General features: G+C 44.6%; 2 protein-coding genes across 5 annotated transcripts in view; one reads left to right on the top strand and one right to left on the bottom strand.

Annotated features, from left to right (window-relative positions):
- The window catches only part of TTC3 (tetratricopeptide repeat domain 3), a 118,454-nt gene extending 112,290 nt beyond the window's left edge, over positions 1-6,164 (bottom strand). For 3 of the 4 annotated variants that reach the window (XR_009420511.1, XR_009420512.1, XM_059493597.1), the window contains exons 1-2: positions 6,130-6,156; positions 4,700-4,788 (exon numbers count right to left, since the gene is read on the bottom strand). Coding sequence is in view for 1 of the 4 variants with exons in the window: in XM_059493597.1 (XP_059349580.1) it covers positions 4,700-4,777 (78 nt within the window). In the remaining 3 variants the exon portion in view is untranslated. Of the gene's footprint in view, positions 1-4,699; positions 4,789-6,129 lie in introns of all 4 variants that reach the window. The other variant, XR_009420513.1, reaches the window with a different exon arrangement.
- Positions 6,165-6,487: 323 nt separating this feature from the next.
- PIGP (phosphatidylinositol glycan anchor biosynthesis class P) lies at positions 6,488-10,615 on the top strand. The gene is made up of 4 exons (XM_059466251.1): positions 6,488-6,742; positions 8,350-8,422; positions 8,873-8,991; positions 10,408-10,615. The coding sequence occupies exons 1-4, from the start codon at positions 6,661-6,663 to the stop codon at positions 10,539-10,541; spliced, it is 408 nt and encodes a 135-aa protein (XP_059322234.1). The 5' UTR covers positions 6,488-6,660; the 3' UTR covers positions 10,542-10,615.
- The last annotated feature ends 7,626 nt before the right edge of the window (positions 10,616-18,241 follow it).

Below are 18,241 nucleotides of genomic sequence, written 5' to 3' on the forward strand. Positions count from 1 at the left end.
AGGAAACCAGGGTTGAAATCCCAGGAAACCAGGGTTGAAATCCCACAAGGGAAGAGCTGAAATGCCTCAGGAACCAATTGGTGAAATCCCACAAGCCCAAGACCTGAAATCCCAGGAACCAAGAGCTGAAATCCCAGGAGGCAGGAGCTGAAATCCCAGGAAACCAGGGTTGAAATCCCACAAGAAGCTGAAATTCCACAGGCCAAGAGCTGAAATCCCACAGGCCAAGAGCTGAAATCCCAGGAACCAGGAGCTGAAATCCCACAAGAAGCTGAAGTTCCACAGGTCAAGAGCTGAACCACGGGCCAAAAACTGAAATCCCAGGGGCCAAAAGCTGAAATCCCAGGAAACCAGGGTTGAAATCCCACAAGGGAAGAGCTGAAATGCCTCAGGAACCAATTGGTGAAACCTCACAAGCCCAAGACCTGAAATCCCAGGAACCCAGAGCTGAAATCCCACAAGGGAAGAGCTGAAATCCCAGGAACCAGGAGCTGAAATCCCACAGGCCAAGAGCTGAAATCCCACAGGCCAAGAGCTGAAATCCCACAAGAAGCTGAAATTCCACAGGTCAAGAGCTGAACCACGGGCCAAAAGCTGAAATCCCAGGGGCCAAAAGCTGAAATCCCAGGAAACCAGGGCTGAAATCCCACAAGGGAAGAGCTGAAATGCCTCAGGAACCAATTGGTGAAATCCCACAAGCCCAAGAGCTGAAATCCCAGGAACCCAGAGCTGAAATCCCAGGAAACCAGGGTTGAAATCCCACAAGAAGCTGAAATTCCACAGGCCAAGAGCTGAAATCCCACAGGCCAAGAGCTGAAATCCCAGGAACCAAGAGCTGAAATCCCAGGAACCAGGAGCTGAAATCCCACAAGAAGCTGAAGTTCCACAGGTCAAGAGCTGAACCACGGGCCAAAAGCTGAAATCCCAGGGGCCAAAAGCTGAAATCCCAGGGGCCAAAAGCTGAAATCCCAGGGGCCAAAAGCTGAAATCCCAGGAAACCAGGGTTGAAATCCCACAAGGGAAGAGCTGAAATGCCTCAGGAACCAATTGGTGAAACCTCACAAGCCCAAGACCTGAGATCCCAGGAACCCAGAGCTGAAATCCCACAAGGGAAGAGCTGAAATCCCAGGAACCAGGAGCTGAAATCCCACAGGCCAAGAGCTGAAATCCCACAGGAGCCAAGAGCTGAAATCCCACAAGAAGCTGAAATCCCACAGGCCAAGAGCTGAACCATGGGCCAAAAGCTGAAATCCAGGGGCCAAAAGCTGAAATCGCAGGAAACCAGGGCTGAAATCCCACAAGGGAAGAGCTGAAATGCCTCAGGAACCAATTGGTGAAACCTCACAAGCCCAAGAGCTGAAATCCCAGGAACCCAGAGCTGAAAATCCCACAAGAAGCTGAAATTCCACAGGTCAAGAGCTGAACCACAGGCCAAGAGCTGAAATCCACAGCCCAAGAGCTGAAATCCCAGGAACCAGGAGCTGAAATCCCAGGGGCCAAAAGCTGAAATCCCAGGAAACCAGGGTTGAAATCCCACAAGGGAAGAGCTGAAATGCCTCAGGAACCAATTGGTGAAACCCCACAAGCCCAAGAGCTGAAATCCCAGGAACCCAGAGCTGAAAATCCCACAGGAGCCAAGAGCTCAAATCCTAGGAACCCAGCGCTGAAATCCAACAGGCCAAGAGCTGAAATCCCAGGAACCAAAACCTGAAATCCCAGGAACTCAGAGCAGAAATCCTACAGGCCAAGAGCTCAAGTCCCAGGGGCCAAGAGCTGAAATCCCACAAGAAACTGGAATTCCACAGGTCAAGAGCTGAAGTCCCACAGGGCAAGAGATGAAATTCCACAAGTCCAAGAGCTGAAATCCCAGGAACCAAGAGCTGAAATTCCATAGGTCAAGAGCTGAAATTCCGGGGCCCAGAGGTGAAATCCCGGAAAACCAGAGCTGAAATCCCAGGAGCCAAGTGCTGAAATCCCACAAGGGAAGAGCGGAAATCCCACAGGAGCCAAGAGCTGAAATCCCAGGAACCCACAGCTCAAATCCCAGGAATCCAAAGGTGAAATCCCAGGAACTAAGAACTGAAATCCCAGGAACTCAGAGCTGAAATCCTACAGGCCCAAAGCTCAAATCCCACAGGCCAAGAGCTGAAATCTCAGAACCCAGAGCTGAAATCCCACAGGGCAAGAGCTGAAATCCCACAAGAAACTGAAATTCCACAGGTCAAGAGCTGAAATTCCACAGGGGCAAGAGCTGAAATCCCAGGAACCAAGAGCTGAAATCCCAGAACTGAAATCCCAGAACCCCAGAGGTGAAATCTCAGGGGCCAAGAGCTGAAATCCCACAGGACAAGAGCTGAAATTGCAGAAACCAAAAGCTGAAATCCCAGGAAGCCAGAGCTGAAATTCCAGAGTCCAGAACTGAAATCCCACAGGCCAAGAGCTGAAATCCCACAGGAGCCAAGAGCTGAAATCCCAGGAACCCACAGCTCAAATCCCAGGAATCCAAAGGTGAAATCCCAGGAACTAAGAACTGAAATCCCAGGAACTCAGAGCAGAAATCCTACAGGCCCAAAGCTCAAATCCCACAGGCCAAGAGCTGAAATCTCAGAACCCAGAGCTGAAATCCCACAGGGCAAGAGCTGAAATCCCACAAGAAACTGAAATTCCACAGGTCAAGAGCTGAAATTCCACAGGGGCAAGAGCTGAAATCCCAGGAACCAGGAGCTGAAATCCCAGAACTGAAATCCCAAAACCCCAGAGGTGAAATCCCAGGGGCCAAGAGCTGAAATCCCACAGGACAAGAGCTGAAATTGCAGAAACCAAAAGCTGAAATCCCAGGAAGCCAGAGCTGAAATTCCAGAGTCCAGAACTGAAATCCCACAGGCCAAGAGCTGAAATCCCACAGGAGCCAAGAGCTGAAATCCCAGGAACCCACAGCTCAAATCCCAGGAATCCAAAGGTGAAATCCCAGGAACTTAGAACTGAAATCCCAGGAACTCAGAGCAGAAATCCTACAGGCCCAAAGCTCAAATCCCACAGGCCAAGAGCTGAAATCTCAGAACCCAGAGCTGAAATCCCACAGGGCTAGAGCTGAAATCCCAATGCCCCAGAGCTGAAATCCCAGTGCCCCAGAGCTGAAATCCCAATGCCCCAGAGCTGAAATCCCAATGCCCCAGAGCTGAAATCCCAATGCCCCAGAGCTGAAATCCCACAGGGCTAGAGCTGAAATCCCAATGCCCCAGAGCTGAAATCCCAGGAGCCCAGAGCTGAAATCCCACAGGGCAAGAGCTGAAATCCCAGTGCCCCAGAGCTGAAATTCCACAGGGCAAGAGCTGAAATCCCAGAGGGCAAGAGCTGAAATCCCACAAGTCCAAGAGCTGAAATCCCACAGGGCAAGAGCTGAAATCCCAATGCCCCAGAGCTGAAATCCCAATGCCCCAGAGCTGAAATCCCAATGCCCCAGAGCTGAAATCCCAATGCCCCAGAGCTGAAATCCCACAGGGCTAGAGCTGAAATCCCAATGCCCCAGAGCTGAAATCCCAATGCCCCAGAGCTGAAATCCCACAGGACTAGAGCTGAAATCCCAATGCCCCAGAGCTGAAATCCCAGTGCCCCAGAGCTGAAATCCCAGTGCCCCAGAGCTGAAATCCCAATGCCCCAGAGCTGAAATCCCAATGCCCCAGAGCTGAAATCCCAGTGCCCCAGAGCTGAAATCCCAATGCCCCAGAGCTGAAATCCCAGTGCCCCAGAGCTGAAATCCCAGTGCCCCAGAGCTGAAATTCCACAGGGCAAGAGCTGAAATCCCACAAGTCCAAGAGCTGAAATCCCAATGCCCCAGAGCTGAAATCCCAGAGGGCAAGAGCTGAAATCCCACAAGTCCAAGAGCTGAAATCCCAATGCCCCAGAGCTGAAATCCCAGTGCCCCAGAGCTGAAATCCCAATGCCCCAGAGCTGAATGCCCTGCAGGGACAGGCACTGAGTGCCAGGCTGAGCTGCAGCTCCCCAGGAATGGCCACAGGACCAACAGGCTGGGCAGGTTGTGTGGCAGGAGCTGCACCCGGCAGTGTCCTCCTGCTGCTGGCAGGGGACACAGGCTCTGGCTCTGCCCCAGTTTTGGGGTTTTTGTAAGGGAATCATGGCCAGACAGCAGCTTGAGTTCATCAGCACTGGGAGTGACTCTGGAGATCTGATCAGAGAATCCCAGAATGATTTTGGTTGGAAGGGAATTTAAATATAATCCCATGGCAGGGACACCTCCCGCTCTGCCAGGCTGCTCCAACCCCAATGTCCAACCTGGCCTGGGACATTGCAGGGATCCAGGGGCAGCCCCTGCTCTGTGCCAGGGCCAGATTTGGGTAAAACCCCCCCTGGAACATCCTGCAAGTTTCCTGTCACTATAGGAACGAAATAACACACTGCTCTTTTCAAGCTAAAAAAGCACTTTTCAATTTCTGACTCCAACATTTATAGATTTCCAAAAGTGGCAGTGGGCTGGGGGGTGACAGTGCCACCTCTCCAATGACACTGGACAAATCAACAGCCCAGCAAATCTCTCCTCCACCAGAAAAGAATGCAAAACAATGAGTTATTTATATAAAGTGTGTGACAAAGTTCCTTACAAGAATGTAAACATCATAAGGCTTAGAAAAACTTCAAAAATCAGGGTTACAGCTTCCCATGGAGCTCCAACCCCACTTACCAGCTGAAAGTAGGTTGGGTCACCAGCAAAGAGAGCCAAGGCTGCGACGAGGTCGGATTTGGAGAGAGGATCGGCCATGGCACATCACCCTGAGAGAAACAGAGGGTGAGAAACAGCAGGAACACCGGGAGATGTCAACACTTCCAAGGATCTCACTGCTAAACCTCACTGCGCTGGGTGTGAGAAAACCGAGCAGCACTTAGGCAGAGCTTAATGCTGAGCACAGCCAGCCTAAGCCCGGCTGGAAGCCTGGGACGGAGACTGTGACCTGCACCGGGACAGGAGAGGGGGCACGTTATCCCTGCCGGGCTGGGGAGCAGCAGCCCGGGAGTCATGGCTGTATGCCGGGAATTAAAGCTGCACCCCGGGAATCGTGGCTGGGCCCCCGGGAATCGCGGCTGCACCCCGGGAATCGCGGCTGAACCCCCGGGAATCGCAGCTACACCGCGGCTACACCCCGGGAATCGCGGCTACATCCCGGGAATCGCAGCTACACCCCGGCTGCACCCCCGGGAATCGCGGCTACATCCCGGGAATCGCAGCTACACCGCGGCTACACCCCCGGGAATCGCGGCTGAACCCCCGGGAATCGAAGCTACACCGCGGCTGAACCCCCGGGAGTCGCAGCGGCAGCCCGCGATCACGGCTCCATCCCCGGAATCCCGGCTGCATCCCGGGAATTGCAGCTGCACCTTGGGAATCCCGGCTGCACCCCGGGAATCCCGGCTGCATCCCGGCTGTACCCCCGGAAATCACCACGGCTGAACCCCCGGGACTCACGGCTGCACCCCGGGAATCACTGCTCCATCCCGGGAATCGTGGCTGCACCCCGGGAATCGCGGCTGCACCCCGGGAATCGCGGCTGCACCCCGGGAATCGCGGCTGCACCCCCCGGGAATCGCGGCTGCACCCCCCGGGAATCACAGCGACACCCCCGGGAATCACCACGGCTGAAACCCCTGTGAATCACGGCTGAACCCCGGCTGCACCCCCGGGAATCGCGGCTGAACCCCGCGATCACAGCTGAACCCCCGTGAATCACGGCGGCACCCCGGAATCACGGCTCCGTCCCGTGAATCCCGGCTGCATCCCGGGAATCACGGCGGCACCCCGCGATCGCGGCTCCATCCCGGGTCGCCGCACACCCCGCCCCGTCCCGGCAGCTCCCGGGCTCCCCCCCCCGCCGCCATCCGATCCCGGAACAACCCGGGCCGGCCGCTCACGTGCCTTGTCCCGCCGGCACCGACACCCAGAGCCCGGAGAGGCGCACGGCACCGCGCTCCGCCGCGGGAGCGCCCGTCACGGAGCCGGGCACACACCGGGCAGCGAGCGGCGGCTCCGGGCCGGGCGAGGCGCGGGGGAAGGCGGCCGAGCACCACCGCTCCCCCCCTCCCTCCATCCCTGTAGCCATCCCCGCATCGCGCACGCACCGCTCCGGCTCCGATCCCGATCCGAATCCCGGCTCCGATCCCGATCCGAATCCCGGCTCCGATCCCGATCCGAATCCCGGCTCCGGCTCTGATCCCGATCCGGCTCTGGCGCCGCCGCCGCCGCCGCTCCCGCCGCCCCAGCGCGCCCCGCCCGCCGGACGCACCGCCCATTGGCCGCCCGCCCTCTGACGTCACGGGCAGCGACCAATCCGCGGGCTGCGCGCCTGCGTGCGTGGCCGGATGCGGGCGGCGCGGAGGCGGGACCGGGGAACGGGGGCGCCTCCCTCCCTCCCTCCCTTCCTTCCTTCCTCCCTTCCTGCCTTCCTTCCTCCTCCTCCTCCTCCTGCTCCTCCTCCTGCTCCTCCTCCTCCTCCTGCTCCTCCTCCTCCTGCTCCTGCTGTCCCAGGGAGTGAGGGCGGGGTGCGGCCCCCACAGCCGCGGGTCCCCCCGAGGAGCTCCCCAGGAAATCCCTGTGTCCATCCTCTCGTCCCTTCTCCGCCCTCCCCGCCCGGTTCAAGGGAAGAGCCCGGCATGGTTGAGAACTCTCCGGCGCCGCTGCCGGAAAGGGCGATTTACGGATTTGCGCTTTTTTTGGGCTCGTGGTTCGGCTTCAGTGAGTATCCCACAGCCGGATCCGTCGCCCCGCCGTGCTCCTTTGCTGCGCTCACCTTTTATTCCGGTTTTGACCCGAATCACGCGCGTTTTCACGTTGGAGATGGTTGCGGTGTTACTTTGGGATGGTCTGAGCGATGCTTTAGGGAACAGCAAAATTTTGTCTGCTTAATTCAAGGGAAATCATGGAATGGTTTGGGTTGCGAGGGACCTTAAAGCTCATCCATGGCAGGGACACCTCCCACTGTCCCAGGCTGCTCCAGCCCCAGTGTCCAGCCTGGCCTTGGGCACTGCCAGGGATCCAGGGATGGAATTCCACCCCAGCCCTGCCCACCCTGCCAGGGAAGGATATTTCCCCCAAAATCCCACCTAAAGCTGTAATTTTTCAGTGTGGAGCCGTTCCCTGTGTGCTGTCCCTGCATCCCCTGGCAATTGTCTCTCTCCAGCTTTCCTGGGGCTCCTCCAGGCCCTGCAAGGCCACCCTGAGCTCAGCCCAAAGCTTCTCCTGTGCAGGTGAGCAATGCCAGCTGTGCCAGCCTTTCCTGCCAGCACAGGAATATCCTGAAACTCACCCAGTGCCACCCCTGCCATGGCAGGGACATCTCCCCCTGTCCCAGGCTGCTCCAAGCCTCAATGTCCAACCCGGCCTTGGGCACTGCCAGGGATGCAGGGGCAGCCACAGCTGCTCTGGGCACCCTGTGCCAGGGCCTGCCCACCTTGCCAGGGAACAATTCCTCATTGCCAAGATCCCATTTAACCCTGCCTTCCTTCAGCTTAAAGCCATTCCCTGGGTGCTGTCCCTGCATCCCCTGGCAATTGTCTCTCTCCAGCTTTCCTGGGGCTCCTCCAGGCCCTGCAAGGCCACCCTGAGCTCAGCCCAAAGCTTCTCCTGTGCAGGTGAGCAATGCCAGCTGTGCCAGCCTTTCCTGCCAGCAGAGCTGGTGTTACCTTCCCCACCAAAACACCGGAAAAAAATAAATAAAAATGAATCCATCCGGCCAACAGCAGCGGGAAATATTTTGGGTTGCATCAGCTTTTCTGTGCTGGTGGGATGGGTTCCTCGTGTCACCGGGGATCCGAGGTTTGGGAGGGTAGAAAACACTTTTCTAACCCAAAAAAAGGTTACAAATATCCTTCAGAGCAGGATCCTGCTGAGGGGCTTTGGCACCCTCAGAAATGAGCGGAGTTGGGCTCGGCTCCTCTCCCTCAAGCCTCAGGAAGGATTTTCAGTAATTCTTCATTACAGCTCCATCACACACTGCAATTCCACCCAGTTCTGCTCCCAATGTCCCCTGTGAGATCATTTTCTAATTTAATATTATCTCTGTTCACACTCCTGTGACTCCTTTTTATTGAGGTGTTTGGGGGTGGCTTTGTTGGTTTTTTCTTCATCGTTCTGCACTTTAAATTGGAATGAATTCTTGTCTGCCCTCAGAGGAAATCAGAAATTAAATGTTGAATATAAAACTGATCCCCGGGACTGGGCAGGGTTTGTGTCAGAGAGGCAAATCCTGCAATCTTTTGGGGTTTTGGTTTAAATAAAAGCAAAATTTAGGAACTCTAAAACAATCATCAGCCTTATGGTGACTTTTTAATTTTATTGTGCAGTTTTGTACCTTATCTGGGCTTACATTCCTGAGACTTGGCTCTTCTCCCTGGGACTGACATACTGGCCTCAAAAGTAAGTTCAGCCAATTAAACTCCTTCATCTTAATTATTTTCAAATAAAAAACCTTTTATTATTAAATAATAGCCTGACATTAAATCCATTTTCCCTCACGATAAAGGGCTGCAATATTGCCGAAGCATTTTTTAATGTAACTATGTGGAAAATGTTTTGTTTTTCCATGAAATAAATACTTTTGGGATGTTGTAGGATTAATTTGACATTTTGCTGGTGGAAATACACTCAACTTTAGCCCATAATTAAAAAATTTAAAAAAGAGTAAACACATTTCTAAAGGAATTTATCTGATGGTTTGTCACTGGCTCCAGTGCAGTCAGGATCCACAATCAGAGGTGCTGCTCCTTTTCCTCTTGGAGAAATCCATCACAGATAAAAAACCAACATTAAAACTGATTTATTATTAAGATTTGTCAATAAATGTGAAATTTGAATCCTTTTTCACAGGTACTGGGCAGTTGCTCTGCCAGTGTATCTCCTGGTGGCTGTGGGAATTGGGTACATTTTGCTGTTTGGGATCAACATGATGAGCACAGCTCCACTCAGCTCCACTCACACCATCACAGGTGATGTTATTGCTTTTTCAAAAGTTTCATTCTTCACTCAGAATTCTGGAAATCTGTAGAGAATAAAACCCAAATTTTAAGCCTTTAAATAAAACCCAGATATTAAGCATTTAAATAAAACCCAAATTTAAGCCTTTAAATAAAACCCAAATTTAAGCCTTTAAATAAAACCCAAATATTAAGCATTTAAGTAAAACCCAAATTTTAATCCTTTAAATAAAACCCAAATTTTAATCCTTTAAATAAAACCCAGCTTTTAAGCCTCTAAATAAAACCCAGCTTTTAAACCTTTAATTAAAACCAAAATTTTAAACCTTTAAATAAAACCCAAATTTTAAGCCTTTAAATAAAACCCAAATTTAAGCCTTTAAATAAAACCCAAATATTAAGCATTTACATAAAACCCAAATTTAAGCCTTTAAATAAAACCCAAATTTTAAGCCTTTAAATAAACCCAAATTTTAATCCTTTAAATAAAACCCAAATTTTAATCCTTTAAATAAAACCCAGCTTTTAAGCCTCTAAATAAAACCCAGCTTTTAAACCTTTAATTAAAACCAAAATTTTAAAGCTTTAAATAAACCCCAGATTTTAAGCCTTTAAATAAACCCAAATTTTAATCCTTTAAATAAAACCCAACTTTTAAACCTTTAAATAAAACCCAATTTTAATCTTGTAAATAAAACCCAACTTTTAAACCTTTAAATGAAACCCAAATTTTAAACCTTTAAATAAAACCCAAATTTTAATCTTTTAAATAAAACCCAAATTTTAAACCTTTAAATAAAACCCGATTTTAATCCTTTAAATAAAACCCAACTTTTAAACCTTTAAATAAAACCCGATTTTAAGCCTTTAAATAAAACCCAACTTTTAAACCTTTAAATAAAACCCAAATTTTAAGCCTTTAAATAAAACCCAACTTTTAAACCTTTAAATAAAACCCAAATTTTAATCCTTTAAATAAAACCCAATTTTAAACCTTTAAATAAAACCCAAATTTTAAACCTTTTAATAAAACCCAACTTTTAAACCTTTAAATAAAACCAAAATTTTAAGCATTTAAATAAAACCCAGCTTTTAATCCTGTAAATAAAACCCAACTTTTAAACCTTTAAATAAAACCCAAATTTTAAGCCTTTAAATAAAACCAAAATTTTAAGCCTTTAAGCTTAAAATTAACCCAAATATTTGATTTTTGAACTCAAATATTTGATTTTTTTGGAACTCCTGGTGGGGTTTTCATCCTTTCAAGCAGCATAAATTTGTAGTGTTGCATTATAAAATTCATCATTTTCTGGGGGGAAAACCAAAAAGGACCTGGAAGCCATGAAATGTTCCCTTATCTCTGCAGATAACTTTGCAAAATTCCCTTATCTCTGCAGATAACTTTGCAAAATTCCCTTATCTCCGCAGATAACTTTGCAAAAAAGCAGCAGCAGCAGAAATCGCAGGAGGAGGCGATTCCAGCGCTGAGGGACGTTCCCATCAGCGAGGTCAACAGGATGTTCTTCCTCCCTGAGAAAGGCACCAGCAGGCAGTTTTGTTAAATTCTGTTTCCACAAAAGATTAATAAAAATTTATAGTTTTATTAATTAAAACCTCTCCGAGCTAAAAAGAAAAATTCCTGCAGCTTTTTTTGGCCAGAATTTCTAATTAAATTTATTGTTGTTGTTGTTGTTGTTATTGTTATTGTTATTATTTTATTCTGTTTCCACAAAATATTAATAAAAATTTATAGTTTTATTAATTAAAATCTCTCCGAGCTAAAAAGAAAAACTCTTTCAGCTTTTTCCCCTTGAATTTCTAATTAAATTATTATTATTATCATCATCATTGTTATCATTGTCATTGTTACTATTAATATTATCACTATTACTATTATTATTCCTATTATTATTACTATCATTATTACTATTATCATTATTACTATCATTATTACTATTATCGCTATTCCTATCATTATTACTATTATCATTATTACTATCATTGTTACTATTATCATTATTCCTATCATTATTTCTATTATCGCTATTCCTATCATTATTACTATTATCATTATTACTATCATTATTACTACTATCATTATTCCTATCATTATTACTATTATCGCTATTCCTATCATTATTACTATTATCATTATTGCTACCATTATTACTATTATCGCTATTACTATCATTATTGCTATTATCATTATTGCTATCATTATTACTATTATCATTATTACTATCATTATTACTATTATCGCTATTACTATCATTATTACTATTATCATTATTACTATCATTTTTACTATTATCGCTATTACTATTATCATTATTACTATCATCATTATTACTATCATTACTATTATCATTATTGCTATCATTATTACTATTACCGCTATTACTATATTATTACTATTATCATTATTACTATCATTATTGCTATTATCATTATTACTATAATTATTACTATTATCGCTATTACCATCATTATCACTATTATCATTATTACTATTATCATTACTATTATAGCTATTACTATCATTATTACTATTTTCATTATTACTTTCGCTATTACTATCATTATTACTATTATCATTATTACTATCATTATTACTATTAACACTATTACTATCATTATTACTATTAACACTATTGCTATCATTATTACTATTATCATTATTACTATTATCATTATTACTATAATTATTACTATTATCGCTATTACTATCATTATTACTACTATCATTATTACTACTATCATTATTACTACTATCATTATTACTGTTATCATTATTGCTATCATTATTACTACTATCATTATTACTATCATTACTATTATTACTATTACGCACCCGGATAACCTGCAATGCTCTGAAAATCACGCCCCAATAATTTTTCTGTTTATTTTTTTAATTCAAAACCTGCTGTGAAGAGCGTTGTGTCACTTGCAGCCTCCAGCCTGGATTCCGCTGTGAAAGGGAACAAAAGCCATTCTGGGCAGAGTTGGATTTCATCTCTCTTTATTCAGGGCAGGAGATGTTTGGCCAGCGGAGCCCCTGAGATGTTTGAGCGCTGAGCGGGAAGGTTGGCACTGTCAGGTTGGCAGTGTCAGTGTTTCACTGCCCTGAGATGTTTGAGCGCCGAGCGGGAAGGTTGGCAGTGTCAGGTTGGCAGTGTCAGTGTTTCACTGCCCTGAGATGTTTGAGCGCCGAGCGGGAAGGTTGGCAGTGTCAGGTTGGCAGTGTCAGTGTTTCACTGCCCTGAGATGTTTGAGCGCTGAGCGGGAAGGTTGGCAGTGTCAGGTTTGCAGTGTCAATGTTTCACTGCCCTGAGATGTTTGAGCGCCGAGCGGGAAGGTTGGCAGTGTAAATTGAGATGTTTGAGGGCTGAGCGGGAAGGTTGGCAGTGTCAGTGTTTCACTGCCCTGAGATGTTGAGCGCCAAGCGGGAAGGTTGGCAGTGTCAGTGTTTCACTGCCCTGAGATGTTGAACTCTGAGCGGGAAGGTTGGCAGTGTAAATTGAGATGTTTGAACGCTGAGCGGGAAGGTTGGCAGTGTCAGTGTTTCACTGCCCTGAGGTGTTTGAGCGCTGAGCGGGAAGGTTGGCAGTGTCAGGTTGGCAGTGTCAATGTTTCACTGCCCTGAGATGTTTGAGCGCCGAGCGGGAAGGTTGGCAGTGTCAGGTTGGCAGTGTCAGTGTTTCACTGCCCTGAGATGTTGAACGCTGAGCGGGAAGGTTGGCAGTGTCAGGTTGGCAGTGTCAATGTTTCACTGCCCTGAGGTGTTTGAGCGCCGAGCGGGAAGGTTGGCAGTGTCAGGTTGGCAGTGTCAGTGTTTCACTGCCCTGAGATGTTTGAGCGCCGAGCGGGAAGGTTGGCAGTGTCAGGTTGGCACTGTCAGTGTTTCACTGCCCTGAGGTGTTTGAGCGCCGAGCGGGAAGGTTGGCACTGTCAGGTTTGCAGTGTCAATGTTTCACTGCCCTGAGATGTTTGAGCGCCGAGCGGGAAGGTTGGCAGTGTCAGGTTGGCAGTGTCAGTGTTTCACTGCCCTGAGATGTTTGAACGCTGAGCGGGAAGGTTGGCAGTGTCAGTGTTTCACTGCCCTGAGGTGTTGAACGCTGAGCGGGAAGGTTGGCAGTGTAAATTGAGATGTTTGAGCGCTGAGCGGGAAGGTTGGCAGTGTCAGTGTTTCACTGCCCTGAGATGTTTGAACGCCGAGCGGGAAGGTTGGCAGTGTCAGGTTGGCAGTGTCAATGTTTCACTGCCCTGAGATGTTTGAGCGCTGAGCGGGAAGGTTGGCAGTGTCAGGTTTGCAGTGTCAGTGTTTCACTGCCCTGAGATGTTGAGCGCCAAGCGGGAAGGTTGGCAGTGTCAGTGTTTCACTGCCCTGAGATGTTGAACGCTGAGCGGGAAGGTTGGCAGTGTAAATTGAGATGTTTGAGCGCTGAGCGGGAAGGTTGGCAGTGTCAATGTTTCACTGCCCTGAGGTGTTTGAGCGCTGAGCGGGAAGGTTGGCAGTGTAAATTGAGATGTTTGAGCGCTGAGCGGGAAGGTTGGCAGTGTCAATGTTTCACTGCCCTGAGGTGTTTGAGCGCTGAGCGGGAAGGTTGGCAGTGTAAATGTTTCACTGCCCTGAGATGTTTGAGCGCTGAGCGGGAAGGTTGGCAGTGTCAGGTTGGCAGTGTCAGTGTTTCACTGCCCTGAGATGTTGAACGCCGAGCGGGAAGGTTGGCACTGTCAGGTTTGCAGTGTCAATGTTTCACTGCCCGCTGCAAATGGCGATGAGTGGCAATAAAGGGGGCGGGGTTTCCATCCTCGGCGCTGTCCTGGGGTTCTGGGGGCTTCCTCCGGGCCGGAGGTGATGAAACTCAATGTTCCTTCACACGGTGCTTCATTCGGCCACACCTGCTCATCCTCCAGCCCAACATAGCTGATTTACTGAGGTAACAAAAATATAATGTAATGTAATGTAATGTAATATAATATAATATAATATAATATAATATAATATAATGTAAGCTCAATGTTCCATCACACGGTGCTTCATTCGGCCACACCTGCTGATCCTCCAGCCCCAACACGGCTGATTTACTGAGGTAACAAAAATATAATGTAATGTAATGTAATGTAATGTAATATAATATAATATAATATAATATAATATAATATAATATAATATAATGTAAGCTCAATGTTCCTTCACACGGTGCTTCACTCGGCCACACCTGCTGATCCTCCAGCCCCAAAATAGCAGATTTACTGAGGTAACAAAAATACAATATAATATAATATAATATAATATAATATAATATAATATAATATAATATAATGTAATGTAATGTAAGGTAATATAATGTAAAATAATATAATGTAATATAATGTAATATAATGCAATATAATACAATGTAATATAACATAATAATATTATATATTAATATAATATAATGTAAGGTAATGTAATATAATATAATATAATATAATATAATATAATATAATATAATATAATGTCATATAGTGTAATATAATATAATGTAATAGAATGTAATGTAATATAATATAATATAATATAATGTAATATAACATAACATTATATATTAATATAATATAATGTACTATAATATAATATAATGTAATGTAATGTAACATAATGTAATACAATGTAATATAATGTAATATAGTGTAATATAATATAATTATATATTAATCTAATGTAATGTAATGTAATATAATATAATACAATGTAATATAATGTAATGTAATATAATATAATGTAATATAGTGTAATATAATGTAATATAATAGAATGTAATATAATGTAAAATAATATCATGTAATATAATGTAATATAATATACTATAATATAATGTAATGTACTATAATGTGATATAGTGTAATATAATTTAATTATATATTAATATAATATAATGTAATGTAATATAATATGATATAATATAACATAATAATATTATATATTCATATAATACAATATAATACAATATAATACAATATAAGTGGGTAGAGAAGATTTCCAGAAATTAATCTTGAAATCACTTTTTTAAAACTTATTTTAAAGGAAATACTGACAGCAAAGCTCAAGGGAATATCAGGAACAGAGGAACTGACAGGTCCATGCTGGTAAAATCCAAGGTTCAGTGGCTCAGATGTTTCATAAACAGCGAATTTCGATTATTTTTCTTTATTTCCTTTCTCCCAGGTGCCACAAATTCAGGGATCTCCAGGACTCGATGTTATTTAGGGCTATTGTAAAACCCAGAACTTCATTAATTATTAAACCTATCACCACCTTCAGCAGAAAATTGAGTTCAAAAGGTTATTATTCCATTAAAAGATGAATAAATGTTTGAGAATTTGCCTGGAAAATCTTTTGTCAGTTCTTTAGAAATTCAGTGTCACAATAATCCTCAGCTGCTCTGGAGCCTGGTGAAAATCACTTTTTATGTAAAGCTGTGCTGGGTTGGGATTTCTGCCTGAATTTGGAGGGAAAATCTCCTTGTTCATTATTCCAGGTAGGATCAAACCCCTCCCTACTGAAGGGAAAAAACTTCTCAATATTTCCCTTGGAAATTCTCAATTTTAGCTGTATTTGCACTCTAAAAATTTGTGTCTAAATTAGAACAGCATTGATTTCTGTGGGAATTTCAGGGTATTAATGAAGTTTTGGGGTTTGGTTTGCTGTTGTTTCTTTGCCCTGACACGATCCCGCCCTTTTATTAATTTTAATTAATGATTTAATTTCCCTTACATCATGATTTGATAACCAGTTTTAAGTTAGTAATGAAGTTTTGGGGTTTGGTTGGCTGTGGTTTCCCAGCCCTGCCACGTTCCTGTCCTTTTATTAATTTTCATTTTCATTAATGATTTAATTTCCATTAAAACATTATTTAAAACCATTTTTAAGGTATTAATGAAGTTTTGGGGTTTGGTTTGCTGTGGTTTCCCAGCCCTGCCACAATCCTCTCCTTTTATTAATTTTAATTAATGATTTAATTTCTTTAAATCATGATTTGATAACCAGTTTTAAGTTAGTAATGAAGTTTTGGGGTTTTGTTTGTTGCTGTTTCCCAGCCCTGCCATGATCCTGTCCTTTTATTTATTTTAATTTTCATTAATGATTTAATTTCCATTAAAACATTATTTAAAACTATTTTTAAGTTATTAATGAAGTTTTTGGGGTTTAGTTTGCTGTTGTTTCTTGGCCCTGCCACAATACTGTCCTTTTATTAATTTCAATAAATGATTTAATTTCCATTACATCATGATTTGATAACCATTTTTAGGTTATTAATGAAGTTTTGGGGTTTGGCTTTCTGTGGTTTCCCAACCCTGCCACGATCCTGTCTTTTCATTTATTTGAATTTTCATTACTGATTTAATTTTAAATAATGATTTAATTTCCATTACATCATGATTTCATAACCATTTTTAGGTTATTAATGAAATTTTGGGGTTTGGTTTGCTGTGGTTTCCCAGCCCTGCCACAATCCTCTCCTTTTATTAACTTTAATTAATAATTTAATTTCTTTAAATCATGATTTGATAACCAGTTTTAAGTTAGTAATGAAGTTTTGGGGTTTTGTTTGTTGCTTTTTCCCAACCCTGCCATGATCCTGTCCTTTTATTTATTTTAATTTTCATTAATGATTTAATTTCCATTAAAACATTATTTAAAACCATTTTTAAGGTATTAATGAAGTTTGGGGGGTTTAGTTTGCTGTTGTTTCTTGGCCCTGCCACAATACCGTCCTTTTATTAATTTCAATAAATGATTTAATTTCCATTAAATCATGATTTGATAACCAGTTTTAAGTTATTAATGAAGTTTTGGGGTTTTGTTTGTTGCTGTTTCCCAGCCCTGCCATGATCCTGTCCTTGAAGTGAAAACACAAATTAAAGATGTGAACCTTGGGCAAAGATGGAGCAAATTCCATTTCTCTGCAGGCCCCACAGTAATGGGGGGGCTGTAGGAAAATGAACTTTAATTGTCATTTTTCACACAAGAGGAATCTGGATTGTTTGTTCAAGGAGAATTTGCAGGGGCGCAGCTCAATCTTGGCTTTTCTGTCACTGCTGTTCCGCCTTTCCTTCAACTTGGGAGCAAAATCCAACCGGGCACTCGTGGGGTTTTGGGGCTAAAATGTGGATTTTGGGGAGCTGGGGGTGCACAGGTCTTGCCTGTGACTGTGGTGAGAAGATGCACAGCTCTGCAAAGAGGAGAGGAGGTTTTTAATGTAGAGTTAAATTTTATTTAAATTTTGCTTCAGGTGTTGAGGAAAATAAAATCCCCCACATGACTGACCAGCAGTGCCTTTCCTCACAAAACATCCCTGGATATCAGGTGTCCAATCTTCTGAGACTGAGGGGAAACTAAACAAATAAAAGGCAAAAAAAATCCAATTTTGTCCTCATTTTCACCTTTCTGCCTTATTGGTAGAGTTCAATCCATTGCATTGTCCCTGCTGGAATAAAGCCAGCCCTGCCCTGAAGCGCCGAACTCACCCCAACCCTCAGGGGAGGCTTCGGCACCGCGGGCCTGGAGTGAGGGGCGGGCCCAGGCCGCTCCGACCGCAGGGAGGGATTGCCGTGAGGGAAAAATCACAAGTGGGAACTGAGGTAAAAAATCAGAAGTGGGAACTGAGATGAAAAATCAGAAGTGGGAACTGAGGTAAAAAATCAGAAGTGGGAACTGAGCAGAAGTGGGAACTGAGGTGAAAAATCAGAAGTGGGAACTGAGATAAAAAATCAGAAGTGGGAACTGAGGTGAAAAATCAGAAGTGGGAACTGAGGTGAAAAAATCAGAAGTGGGAACTGAGGTAAAAAATCAGAAGTGGGAACTGAGGTAAAAAATCAGAAGTGGGAACTGAGCAGAAGTGGGAACTGAGGTAAAAAATCAGAAGTGGGAACTGAGGTGAAAAATCAGAAGTGGGAACTGAGGTGAAAAATCAGAAGTGGGAACGGAGGTGAAAAATCAGAAGTGGGAACTGAGGTGAAAAATCAGAAGTGGGAACTGAGGTGAAAAATCAGAAGTGGGAACTGAGGTGAAAAATCAGAAGTGGGAACTGAGGTGAAAAATCAGAAGTGGGAACGGAGGTGAAAAATCAGAAGTGGGAACTGAGGTGAAAAATCAGAAGTGGGAACTGAGGTGAAAAATCAGAAGTGGGAACTGAGGTAAAAAATCAGAAGTGGGAAATGAGGTAAAAAAATCAGAAGTGGGAACTGAGGTAAAAAAATCAGAAGTGGGAACTGA

This window comes from Ammospiza nelsoni, chromosome 2, assembly GCF_027579445.1.
Source record: "Ammospiza nelsoni isolate bAmmNel1 chromosome 2, bAmmNel1.pri, whole genome shotgun sequence".
NCBI lineage: Eukaryota > Metazoa > Chordata > Aves > Passeriformes > Passerellidae > Ammospiza > Ammospiza nelsoni.

Coding starts and splice junctions, on each gene's coding strand:
- PIGP (XM_059466251.1), top strand. CDS start 6,661: ATGGTTGAGAACTCTCCGGCGCCGCTGCCGGAAAGGGCGATTTACGGA. Junction 6,743..8,349: donor GGGCTCGTGGTTCGGCTTCA/GTGAGTATCCCA, acceptor TTTATTGTGCAG/TTTTGTACCTTATCTGGGCT. Junction 8,992..10,407: donor CTCCACTCACACCATCACAG/GTGATGTTATTG, acceptor TTATCTCCGCAG/ATAACTTTGCAAAAAAGCAG.